This window comes from Lontra canadensis, unplaced genomic scaffold, assembly GCF_010015895.1.
Source record: "Lontra canadensis isolate GAN:19392208 unplaced genomic scaffold, GSC_riverotter_1.0 scaffold3, whole genome shotgun sequence".
In the NCBI taxonomy this organism is placed as follows: Eukaryota; Metazoa; Chordata; class Mammalia; order Carnivora; family Mustelidae; genus Lontra; species Lontra canadensis.
This window is the reverse complement of record NW_022630997.1, coordinates 16722987-16736536: the sequence shown is the minus strand read 5'-3', so window position 1 is coordinate 16736536 and position 13550 is coordinate 16722987. Positions and strand designations below refer to the sequence as shown.

Genomic DNA, 13550 nt, shown 5'->3' with positions numbered 1-13550 from the left:
CTCTCCTCCCTGCTTGTGCTCTCTCTCCCCCTCTCTGTCACGGTCTCTCTCAAATAAAATCTTTAAAAAAAAGGCTAAAAAGACAAGCTCCAGACTTAAAGGTATAGGCAAACCACATGTCTGACAAAGTATTCATTTCTAGAACATATAAAGAATTCTCAAAACTCAACAGTGAAAAAGCAAACTATTCAATTAGAAAATGGGCAAAAGACCTGAGCAGAGATTTCACCAAATATACAGAGGGCAAAAAAGCACATAAAAAGATGTTCATCATCATTAGCTATTAAGGAAATTCCAGTTAAAGCCACAAGACAGCACACCAGTGAGAATAGCTAATACATCATGACGGTTCCAAATGCTGTTGAGGATGTGAAGGACCTAGATGTCCCCTAGACTAGGGCTGGATTATAAAACGATACAGATATTCAAATCATTTGGGGCATTAATCCCAGAGAAATGAAAACCTAGGTCCACATGAAAGCTTACACACAAATGTTCATGACAGCTTAAATTGCAATGGTCAAAAAACTGAAAATAACCCAAATGTCCTTCAGTGGGGGGTGTGCAGCTCAGTGGGAGATCGCTTTGGTGCATCGTCCCAGGGACCACTACAAGCAACCTCAGGTCAAGCGTTCTTAGTATATCTGCTATGCTTGCACGAGAATAATACTGGGGGAAAAGCAAATCTCAAAAGGTTACATACAGAAAAAAAATAAAGGTTACATACATTATTTCACTTATATAACACTTTCAAGCCAACCCAATTACAGAGACGGAGAACACGTAAGTGGTTGGCAGACGTTAGGGACAAGAGGGAGTACCAGAGGGAACAGGAGGCAGACAGTGTGACTATGAAGGGCTCCAACAGTTCCGTATCCTAACTGAGGTCACAGTAATGTCAATCTACACATGGGATAAAATTGCACAGAACCACTACCCACACACACACACACACACACACACACACGCTGAAATGACTACAATCTGAAGAAAGTTCTATGGATAATACCAATGTCGATTTCCCGGTTCTAATTTTATATTACATATTAGCCTACATATTATCTCATCTTACACAGGTACCTTGCTGCCCTATTCCTGGAACTTCTTATGAATCTAAAATTATTTAAAAATGAAGAACTAAACAAAAAACAAAACAAAAATTCAACAGAACAGGAGACAATTGGATGGGAATGTGTCAGGTCTCCCAAGGCAGAGAACTGTGAATAAAACCTGGATGTATTTTAACTGTTCTGTGTAATTGTCTTTATGGAGCCGTAGGAGGTCACTTCCAAAATTTCTGTATTTTAGGATAGATGGGCTTTTATGTCGCCACATAATCAGGCGCTCCTTACAGAAAAAGTATCACAAATCCAAACTGTTATCCTCATTTCTACATGAAATGATTTACCCACTGGAAACTCCTTCCAACAGTTTCCTCGAGCTAATTAACAGGGCCAGGAGGCAGTCTGTGGGTCTTGGGCCCGGCCAGGCGCTTCCCAGCCTCCTCCTGGACCACCTGGTCCCACCAGAAGCTACAGCCGGAAGCCGGGGCAGGTCTTTGCTGTGCCTCCCTGGCTGCTGTGGTCCCACCCCCACGGGAAGCCACGGGGGCTCAGGATTCTCTTACCTGTTGAGGTCCCAGATTCTTAGGGGTGAGAAGTGCCCACAACAAGCCGTCCCTGTCACAAAAGAGCTGCCAAACAAAAGGAGAGCAGAGTCAGGGCGGGCTTGTCAGAACTTGTGGCGGCGATGGCGACACAGTTGCAAGTGCAGTGCTTGTTCTCGGGGGATCACCCAGTGGAAACAGGACGAGAAAAGGGATGAGGGAGGGTCGGAGAAGCTGCAGGAAGACAACTGGAAGCACGCAGAGGTCGACAACCCTCCAGGGGCCCCGCAGGTGTAAGGACAGCAGAGCTTACCACAAAGAAGGGTCTCGGGGTCTCTGCCCACCAGAAAAGCACATCTCTACCTGTGCAACCCTCAGGCGAAGGGAGGGCGGGCCTGTCAGGCTGCAGAAAAGGGCCCCGCGAACAGGCCCTTGTTGGGTTCAGGAAGATGCTGCGGCCAGAGGTCAGGGTGGTTGGGGGACACTGCTGAGGCTGTTTGTAAGAGCTAGGGAACCGTGCTGCAAGCACAAGACAGGCGGGACAGCACGGGACTGAGTGGAGGGAACCACCAAAGGCCTGTAACCCAAGGAAAAGGTGAAACAGGTGGTGTGCTGGGGTGCAAAGGCGGCAAGACAGAGCGTGAAGGGCCGGGCAGCCTCCACTGCCATAGAGTGCAGCACAGTGATGTGCCCTATTTCCCCAGAGTAACTCTTAAACCTCTGAAAAATTCACATGCCACCTGCAGTTCCATTTTTAGGTGGAGGCACAAGACTGGTGGGCAAGCTCTGTGCTGTGAGCTAAGCCACCTGGAGCCCCAGGACTGCACCTGGGACCTGGGTGCCAGACCACACCTTGGCTGAGGACTCACTGGCTGGGGACGGATGCCGGCGGGAGCCCCAGCTGGGACAACTAACTTGGAGCAAGAGAGGAGCTCTGGGGAGGGGAAGGGCCGTGTCCCTACAGGTCAGGCCCTGGGGGTACAGGGGCTAGACAGACTAATGACACGTTGGCGGTGTAGGGCTGTGGCCCATCCGCCTTGGCCCTGCCCAGCACCTGTGGCTCTCTGGTCCCACGCAGGTCTTCGGGCAGAGAGAGTTCTGCAGCAAGGGCTCTGAAGAAGCCCGTGGCCTTGGTGGGGTGGGGGGAAGGTGGCCTGCAGTTGCTGGTGGGGGAGACGTGTGGGAGGCACTGGCCAAGCCACTGATGGACAATCGACACTGCAGGGCCAGAGTCTGCTTTTCAACACCAGGCTGATAAAAAGGCCATAGGAGCCAACCTGGGGCTTCCGTGCTCAAGCCAAGACTTCCTCTAGGGATATGCGCCATCATCCCAGCTCTGTCCCAACCCACACAGGAATGCCAGCAACCACTCCACCGGAATGGCGGGCCAAAACAGCCAGTCTGTCCTGCCCCAAGTGACTCCCTGCCTGGAAAGCAGCCACTGGACACTGAAGCCCCAAACTACAAAGCCCGGAGATGTTGTCCTCCCCTCCCTCCCCTCGACATTTTTCTCTTGAGGGTAATCCACTAATAACTGGTCAAGCCAATTACCCTGCGTTGGAAACATAATAGCCACTTGGGAAGCATCCGAGCAGGCAACTGGGCTCTTCAGACTTCTGAGGAGCACAGGCCAGGTGAGGAGCGTCAGCAGAGACACAGACATCTCCGAGGCAGGCCTCGGACCGGCCACATGCCACATTGGTGACAAGGTAAGCTGAGATGAGGGGGAAGGGAGGAAGCCCCCCAACCTGAATCTGCCACTCCCAACAGCTCCCAGAAGGCTGGGGTGAGGCCGCAAATGCCTTCTCCTGGGAGCCCCCGTCCTTCTTTATTCCTGCCCCGTCCATCTGCCACCAGCAAGAGCACCTCTCACCTTCACACACACAAAGGCCTTTCATGACTGCCCGACACAGCGCCCAGAAATGTTCCTTTCCAAAAGCCACCCTCTTCCCTTGCCCAACCCTGTGGTGCAGGGAGGAAGAGAAGGAAGGAGGGTAGAGAGCCCCCACCACCAGGGGGACCTGAGCGTGTAATCAGATGCAACAGTCTGTAAAAGCCCTGTAAGCAAGTCAAGCAGCTTTGCAGCCAGGTCCCACTGGGGACATTCACTGGGACTCACACCCAGACCACGGGGACTGCCAGGATCGTAGGGGTGAAGCTGGCTGCAGACACAGCCCTGCACACTCTTCCTCCCTGCTTGTGGCCACACGTGCCCCTCAGCTCGGCCTCCAGAGCCCATGGACTTCAGGAGGCCTCAGGTAAAAGCCACAGACCAGCCACGCGCAGGGTCAGTTGACAGCGGTGTGCCCAGGGGCACAGGGCACACAGAGGGGGACACACGGAGGGGACACACGGAGCACAGGAGAAGACGGAACTTGCAGTCCTGGGATACCCAAAGGATGCCTCCCACCACCCAGGAAGGTCACCAGAGAGAAGCTAGGATTCCCACCGCGCAGGAAGGGAAAATGAAGTGCCGGCCCAGCTCCCAGGAATTTTCATGAACCCCCTCCGCACACTTGCTCCTCTCCCCAGAGCCACACCGGACAAGGGGCTCCCAGCCTCAGGAGCAGGTGGGGTGAGACATGTGCATCGCAGGAGGCCTCCTGCCCCACGAGCTCAGCCTCCACCAGGCCATCTCGCCTGCACAGAATGCCACCCCGCCTCCCGGGCAGCAGCCCGCCTTCGGCCACCAGCAGATCGCCCACATCCTCACTGGGCCAGGTCCTGCGCCCCTGTCGGGGCCAAGGTTCCCGACAAATGCTCGGAGTCACCCTCAGAGGACACACACACCACCCCTTCAACAGCGCCTCCCAGAGAACTACTCTGGGAGTCTGACCTGTTGAAAGGTCTTTGCTACCATCTCATCTTAGAGTCTGAAGTTACAGAAAAATCCAGCTCTCCTCAGAAAGGAAAGAAGATTCAAATGGCTTTTGCCCTCCATCCCATCTCATTCTTGGGGTGTCTTAAGGACAGGGACGGCAAACCTGTGCTGAAGCAGAGGCTGCTAGCTCCCCAGGGGACTTGACCAGCCTTCCCCTGAGTCCCCACCATGCTTTATCTTGCCCTGAGGGGACACATGGTATTTTGGGGGTTATCTCCCCATCTTCCCTTTGAGATCATGGACCAGCCAGTGGCTCCTGCATCCTCTGGTGCCCAGTACGGGGCCTGGCCTGGAAGTACTTGGTACAAATCTGTGGAACCAGATGGAAAGGGCCCTCTGGAGTTCACAGCCAGCAAGGCTGGGGAAGCTAGATGGATGAGCTATGAAGGCAGTCCCTCTGCTTCCTAAGTGACTCCCACATCACCAGACTCAGACCCAAAGGGCACATGCCACAGTCCCACATTGCTGGGGCAGTGAAATCCCTCATAAACACCACAACCAGATTAAAGATGAGAAGTACCAACAGTACTTACACATTAATGTCACACCACACACGTTCTTGTACAAGCACACACATTCTCAGCTTGAGGGTCTCAAAGTCATTCTTATTCTGGGGATCTGGGGGGCTCAGTTGGTTAAGCACCCACCTTCGGCTGAAGTCATGTCAGGGTCTGGGGACTGGGCTCCCTGCTCAGTGGAGAGTCTGCTTCTCCCTACTCATGCTCTCCATCTCTCTCTGGCTCTCTCAAATAAATAAAATCTTTAAAAATAAACAAATAAAAGTCATTCTGATTCTATAAACTCCATTCTTTTCAGATGAGAAAGCCCCTATCAGTAGCCAGGCTCCTCCCATGTCCCATCTTGCCCCAGACCTTGTCTAGATTCCCGACCTACCTTCCCCATCCTCTGGCCCCAGCTCAAGCAAACCTGGCACCCCCAAGTTCATCCTCAGGCCCAAGAAGATGATGCAGGAGTCCCCACATCAGAGAGAGACCCCAGGAGCGTTATGGGTTCTGGTACTCAAACTGAGGGCTGGAAAACAACAGGAATCAGAAGAGAGGAGTGAGGGAAGAAGGGAAATGACTCGGGCACGAGCAGGCCAGGAAGGAAGGCTCTTGATGCCCCTGCCCCCTTCAGGCCGTCTTAATGACACTCGTCATCTGTGAGCCCTTGCTATGTGCCAGGTTCCGAGGAAGGGTCTGCAGAACCTCACCTCACCTAATCCTTGTGACCCACTATAGCAGGAACCACTGTCCTATTTTACAGGCCAGAAAACTGAGGCCCGGGAGGAAGTACACCCTGTGCCGGCTCCCACGGGGAAGCCATGAACAGGGCTAGAATCAGAGCTCAGGCCCAGCGTGGTGCCTTCTCTCGCAGCACCCCGTGTGATGCCCAACACAGCCTGAAGACCCCACGTGCTTGTCAGGTGAACAAATGGATGAGGGGACAAATGGCTCCACCTGGAAGAAAAAAGGGGCGAGCGAGCGGCTCGGAGGCGGCAGCGGAGCAGCGTGCTTCGCAGCTGTGCCCTGTGGCTGGCCTGGAGCCACCCAGCTGGCCCGGCCCCGGCCGCCTCTGGGCCGCGGCTGACACACTTTGGCAAGGGAGGCCACCAGAGCTGTCACATCATTCACCAACATGCCCATCAAGTGTATTCAGTTCTCTTCAACCCGCATTGGCATTTTAATTACTGTTGGGTAAACTAATTTGTACAAATGAAGGCCGGGCTGCCTAATAGAATATGCAAGCTCCCTGACCTCTGACAGGCGCTGACACGAGATACAAAGGCCGCCGAGGAAGGCTTTTTATCCGAGCCTTATTACTCTCTATTACTCTAATTAGTCAGGCTCCAGTGCTCCTAATTGGAGGAGAAATTGCAATTAAATCAATTTTTGATGGGCTGCAAGTGGGCTCCCGAACCGCCCTGCTTGTGAAACACTGATATTATAGCGGCAAAGGTCACGGGCCCCATCGGCACCTGGGGGCCCCCCGAGTTCCCGTGGCCCCCCTCCGAAAATGCCTCAAGGAAACCCCAGCCCCTCCGTCGGCACGGCCGGCAAGGGTGGGAAGGAGGGAGTCATTAGAACATGTCAGGTCTCATTGCTGCGGCCGCCATCTGCTAACCTGTGCCACTGACATCATTACGGTGGCTCCATCCCCAAGCAGGAATGCAGCGTGGAGGTCACACAAACTGGCTGGGCCAGGGCAGCCAGGAGCAGGAGTGCAGTGACAGCCCCATGTGGGAGGGCCCAGGGAGTGGGAGCAGGAGGGCAAGGGAAGTCAGGAAGGGGAGAGGGGAGAGACACAGGCCGGAGCAGGTGGAAGGGCAAGGCAGCCAGCTCCCCAGCCAACGGGGCACTCCAGGCCACCCAAGGGGAAGGGAAATGTACGTGTCTGGAAAGGAAAGCAAAAAGAGAGAGGCAAAGAAACCTTGTTCTCTCTCCGGGAAACATCCCACATTGCAGTTGGGGAACATCTTCCTAAATGCTGTACACGGACCAGAAAGCTGAGAGCACGTCAGAGCTGGGGCAGGAGCATGCTGGCGGGCCTACCACCCACAGGAGCACCTGCCTGTAAGGGCTGGGGGGTGCCCAGAACTGAAGCTGTGGGACCATGGAAGGGACAGTAAATACAACTCTGTTCATCAAACTAAAGGATAATGAGACCAAGAGGCCTATCTGAAGCTTGAATGTATCCAATTTAAGGCAAATAAAAAGTAGGTCCATTTCACATGATCTCAAAGAAATGGCAGAGACAGAAAATATCAGTCCAAAAGGGAGCTTAGCCAACTTCATGGATGGCTGAACCAAAATGGGTTAACAGAGAAAGGAGGGCTTCAAGGGGTCAAGACCAAAATTACATGAGGTAAATTCTGGTCCTCCTACTTAATGGAATATTACACAATCGTTTAAAATGATACTCCCGAAGCATAGAGGCAAGATGCTTATGATACTATCACAAGAAAAAAAGTAGAGGACAAAGAGCTTTCCACAACTATTTTTTTTTTATTTATTTTTTATTTATTTGACAGAGAGAGATCACAAGTAGGCAGAGAGGCATGTAGGGGGTGGGGGAAGCAGGCTCCCTGCTGAGCAGAGAGCCCGATGTGGGGCCCAATCCCAGGACCCTGAGATCCTGACCCAAACCGAAGGCAGAGGCCCAACCCACTGAGCCACCCAGGTGCCCCACAACTATTTTTTTAAAGCCTGTGCAAAGAAAAGGAAAGAGTAGAAAAAAACTTGCTAAGATGCTCAAAGTGATTATGTTTGGGCAGCAGAGTAATTATCAATTCTTTCTTTTAAATTTTATTTTCCAAATATCCTTCGATGAGCAGGCACTATTTTTGAAAGGGAAAAATGTATTTAAGCCTTCTAAGGGAAAACACAACATAACCGGACACCCCTGTCTATGAACTCGTGGCCAAGAGCAGGTAGGCCCAACCATGAGCTTCCCACTAGGACAGATGTCAGCAACTGTGGCCTGGGACACCTTGGACTCAAGCTCTGGGACTGGTCGGTGGCCCAGGGTAATCAGGAAGCCCAGATCAGGGGCTCCGCTGGCCTCCTCCTTCCGACGAGACACTAGCCGATAGCAAGCAAGAGCAACTCGTGACACCAGTGGCTGGCAGAGGCCCGGAACACCCACTCAGTCACACACGCACCCACCAAGCCTCTCTTAGCTCAAGTGCATCGATTCAGGATGGTGCAAGTGACCACCTAGAAGGTCAGGCTCTAGACAGAGTATCCAGAGGCTGGGTTCCAGTGTCCACACTCTCACTGCAACCCTAACCAAGGTCAACAAAGCAAGCTTGCTGCCGCTCCATGAGTGAGTGCAGTCCTGCAGCTGGAAAACTCCTCCAAAGAAACACACATGGTCATTTTCCATTTTAACCGACGGCAAAAACTCATCCTGAAGATGGAGGTATGATCCTGGCCCAGGTTAGAGGAGAGGAATTTTGAGGTAGCTCTTCCCAAAGGGACACATTCCACTCAAGAAGTAGGAACTCAGAAACTTGTTACAGTGGAAGGACAGAAAAACAGAGAGGAAAAGTCAAGGACACCAAAAACAAGAAGTCACTGTACGATCTATGTGCTAAAGGAGATGTGTTGGGGGCTGCAGGGAGAAGAGCTTCTGTGCTCTGTTTTCCATCTGCATGACGTCTAAGTACGAGAACTGCTCCACCTGATCCCAAGACAAAGAAATGGCAAGATGTCCCAGTGAAGCACAAGCTGGCTGAGAAATGATGACCCAAGACTCACACAGCAAGAGGCATGGGAAGAACTCAAGATGGTCACTATTTGCAGACAATATAATTGCCTACTGAGAAAATCTAAAACTGACCTGGAAAACTCTGACAGTGACTAGCAAGGCCAGCATGCTGTGCACACAGTGAAAAGGGGAGTGGCCTTGGGGCTCCTGGCTCTCCTACCTGGTAAGTATCTGAACTTGGACAAGGTATTTAACTTCTCTGATAACTTCTCTTCTACCTGTGAAACAGAAATAACAGTGGCTAGGCATGGGCTTGTTGTAAAAATGACAGGAGATAAGATACTTAAGCAGTGTGTGGCACACAACAGATACCTGCAGACTTTAGCTATTACTACACACCAGCAATCACCAACCAAAATGTAACCAGAAATCAATCCACAATAAAGAATTTAAAAGTTGTAAAATAGCCAAGAATAAGCCTAACAAAAACCCCAAACCACCACCAACAGGAAACAAGACGGTCACATATGAATTAAAAACAAACAAACAAACAAACAAAAAAACCAACCATAAAGCTTTACTGAAGGACACAGAATTGCTGAATAAGCAGGAAGATATACCATGTTCCTGGATAGAAGTCTCAGGATCTAAAACTGTCACTTCTCAAAAACAAATAAAAACTGTCACTTCTTCCTTAATTATTCAAGAAATTCAATACAGTCCCACCCAAACAAGATTTTTTACTTAATCAATTGATTCTAAAATTCATCTGGAAGTGGAAATGCACTAGAATAACCAAGAAATATTTTTTAAAGAACAACAGAACGGTTTTTTGTGGGTTTTGTTTTTTTTTTTTTTGGTTTTTTTGAAGATTTTAGTTTGCAGGCAGAGGGTGGCTCAGTTGGTTGAGTGTCTTCAGCTCAGGTCATGATCTCACGGTTGGTGGATGGAGGCCCGTCTCACTCTCTGTGCTTAGTGAGGAGTCTCTCTGAGATTCTCTCTCTCCCCGATCCCCCACCGCCCCCACTGCCCCTCCGCCAGCTCATGCACACTCACACTCTCTCTAAAATAAATAAATCTTAAAAAAATAAAAGCTTCTATTTTTAAGTAATCTCTATACCCAGTGTGGGGCTTGAACTCACAACTCCGAGACCAAGAGTCACGTGCTCCAATGACTGAGCCAGCCGGGGGACCCAAGAAAGAAGTTGCTCTACCAAATATCAAACATACGCTAAAGCTACAGTAGGATGTTCATGCTGGAACAAATAGATCAATGGATTAGAATAAGACTCCAAAGCTATACCCATACATTTGTAAGGAAAAGTAAATCCTAATTTTTTTTTTTTTAAGATTTTATTTAGGGACACGTGGGTGGCTCAGTCATTAAGCATCTGCCTTCTGTCCAGGTCATGATCCCAGAGTTCTGGGATCAAGTCCTATAACAGGGAACCTCCTTATCCCTCCCCCACTCTCCCTGCTTGTGTTCCTCTCTCACTGTGTCTCTGTCAAATAAATAAATAAAATCTTAAAAAAAAAAAGATTGTATTTATTTGACAGAGAGCACACAAGCAGGGGGAGTAGCAGGCAGAGGGAAAGGGAGAAGCAGGCTTCCCTGCAGAGCAGGGAGCCCAATGCGGGGCTCCATCCCAGGATCATGACCTAGCCAAAGGCAGTCACTTAACCAACTGAGCCACCCAGGTGCCCCCTAAACGTGGCTTTTAAAGACAGTTGATGAACAGTGACCCAAACAGTAAAGGGTAAAGATACTACAAAATACATGTTTGGAAAGAAAATAAAATTAAAGCACTACCTCAGAACAGACCTCAGTTACAGCTGGATTAAGGACACCTTTTCAAAAACTACATGAAAGACCATAAAAGTATTTTTTTAAATTATTTATTTATGTGACACACAGAGATTGCAAGTAGGCAGAGAGGCAGGCAGGGAGAGAGAGGAGGAAGCAGGCTCTCTCTGAAGAGAGCCCGATGCGGGGCTTGATCCCAGAACCCTGGGATCATGACCTGAGCCGAAAGCAGAGGCTTTAACCCACTGAGCCACCCAGGCATCCCAAGACCATAAAAGTATTTAAAGAAAATATAGGAAGATACTTTTATAATTTTGAAGTGGGAAAGACATTCTTAAGGGGATACAAACTCTGAGGCCATAAAGGCAAAAAAGGACAGAACTCTTCACACAACCAAACTCCCGAATGACAGAAGACACTATCAATGTCAGCTGAAAGGAATTACCAAATATATACAATAATCAAAAGATTCACATGCAGAACATATCAAGAAATCTTATAGGGGCGCCTGGGTGGCTCAGTTGATTAAGCCTCTGCCTTCAGCTCAGGTCATGATCTCAGGGTCCTTGGATTGAGCACCGAGTCGGGCTCTCTGCTCAGCAGGGAGCCTGCTTCCTCCTCTCTCTCTGCCTGCCTCTCTGCCTGCTTGTGATCTCTCTCTCTGTCAAATAAATAAATAAAATATTTAAAAAAAAAGAAATCTTATAAATCACAAGGAGAAAGATAGATTAATGAGCAAAAATTCTTAATAATTTATTTAAAAAATACACATGGCCAAGAAACATGATGAAAACCTCACAGTAATCAAAGAATTTCAAGTTAGACCAACAGCGACAATGGCTACATATGCTTCTAGACCATTTACTGCATGCCTGGCACTGTTCTAAGCTCATTATATGTGTGTATTAGTTCACTTAACCCTAAAGATATTCCTACATATTTGATGATAGTTTTCCAGATATAATAATAGTATGGTAATTAAACTTTTAAAGCATCACCGTCTTTCAGAATATAGGCAAAATGTTCATATGTTTGCTTCACAAAACTACAGAAGGGATAGTGTGTGGGGCATACTGCAGCAGCAGGATTGACCAAGAATTGGCAATTAGTCTATTGCTATAGATTTTGAAATTTTCCAAAAGAAAGAGGTTTTTTTAAAGTTACTATGAGGCATTAACTACCAGTATCCTTCCCCTTTCACAGATGAGGAAACTGAAGAATAGAGAGGTTACAAATTCACCAAGGTCACACGACTAGTACGTGGGAGGACTCGGGACTTGACCTCAGCCAGGTGGGCTCAAGTCCAGCTCATAATCACTCTTCTATAACCACTCCCAAAATTAGATAATTTTTTACCCACCAGAGAAGCAAAATTTTTTGAAAAACAAAAAACAAAACGGGGGGGTGCCTGGGTGGCTCAGTCAGTTAAGCGGCCAATTCCTGGTTTCCGCTCAGGTTGTGATCTCAGGGTCTTGGGATGGAGCCCCACGTCTCCCTGCTCAGCGGGGAGTCTGCTTCTCCCTCCCTTGGTTCACTCGCGCTCAGGTACATGCGCTCTCTCTCTTACTAAGTCTTAAAAAAAACCACAACAACCTGATATTACCTAGCACTGGTAAGTCTAAGAGGAAACAGGTACTTGTAGACCTTGTTTATGGGTGTGTATATTCTGATCCTGTCCAACTAGAGGGCAACTGGCAGCATCAAAACGTTTAAATGCACTTATCCCTTAATCCAGCAAGTCTCTTCCACGGATCTTTCCTAGAAAAACACCTGACCACATGCACGGAGGCCAGACAAGCCCCGGTGTTTTTTCAGGTTTGCTGAGGGACCTGAGGGGCTGGCATCTGAACAGTGCCATGAGGTGGGAGGATGATGAGAACCATTAGGCTCAACCGGGGCTCCACAAACAAACGGAGGAGAACAGAGCTCGCCTGCAGAACTGCTCAGATAAGCTGGACATATACTCAACACGTTTATTTTAAAATCGGATTCTTTCTAAACATAACTCACATTAACAAACCACAGAGGGACCTTGAAATTCAGAGTTAATCCAGATTTGGGCAGGAGCATTAAGTATCTGTAATATCAACAGAGTAGAGAGATGAGGTCAGGTCGAAGAAAAATCTACGTGGCCCATGACCCTGAGGCCTTACACCCCTGACCTGCTGTCATATTTAGGCGCAGCAATGGAGTCCCTAGAAACGGACCTGGCTCTTATTTTTATTCTCAATATTCCATAAGCACCGATGTGAGAAGCACCAATGTCATCTTCATGTGACAAGCATCAAAGCACAATCAAGACCTTCTAGAAAGAGATCCTTTCTGAGGAAACAAAGGTCAGAACAGCCCAAAGACACGACCCGCCAAAAGACTGTGTGGCCTTTCCTCATCCAATGGCCTCATGACTCTAGCAGGGCTTAAAGAAAGAGAAGTCCTAATGACCCACCAATGAAAAAGAGTTCCACAGTGACATCAGCAAACTAAACACAGGGAAAGAGGGTGTGAGTGTCAACCTACAGTTCACCACCATCATACGCACCCCCGGACCACTTCCCTTTCATCCAAACAAGGTAGGAGAAGGCAAGACGAAGCTCTATACCCCTCACATTGTCTGATCCCCGCGGCATGTTCCACTGTCACCCTGAAGGCTAGCGGGGGGTGGGGGGGGTGGAGTTGAGAAAGGGAACGGGGTGTCATGGAGGTCGACCGGCCCGCTGGGCCTGCTATGCATCATGAAGAACGCACAGCAGGGGGTCAGAAATGACGGGAAGAAATGAGAGGGGTCTGTGTGCACAGCAGGTGAAGCCTGTCCCTCGAGAAAGAAGAGCTCCATCCTAGAGGAGGGCTGGCAGCGGACCTTGGTGTGCAAACAGCACCAATAACTAGTGTCCACTCCTTCCCTCTGACGGGAGAAAAGGGCCCCTGAGTCCTTGCTTTGGCCACACAGATGGAGGCCTACATTACAGGCGGAAGTGGGAGGCTAGGGATAGCAGAAAGGGCAACTGAAGTCCTTTCCTGCCAGACTTCCATCACAGACAGGGCTTTCCAGA

General features: G+C 49.5%; 1 protein-coding gene across 6 annotated transcripts in view; it reads right to left on the bottom strand.

Annotated features, from left to right (window-relative positions):
- Positions 1-13550, bottom strand: part of FBXW4 (F-box and WD repeat domain containing 4) — an 80659-nt gene that overhangs the window by 11286 nt on the left and 55823 nt on the right. For 5 of the 6 annotated variants that reach the window (XR_004385498.1, XM_032881855.1, XM_032881897.1 and 2 more), the window contains one exon: positions 1628-1693. The exons of the other annotated variant lie outside the window; for it this stretch is intronic. Coding sequence is in view for 4 of the 5 variants with exons in the window: in XM_032881855.1 (XP_032737746.1) it covers positions 1628-1693 (66 nt within the window). In the remaining variant the exon portion in view is untranslated. The remainder of the gene's footprint in view (positions 1-1627; positions 1694-13550) is intronic. 6 annotated transcript variants of the gene reach the window in all.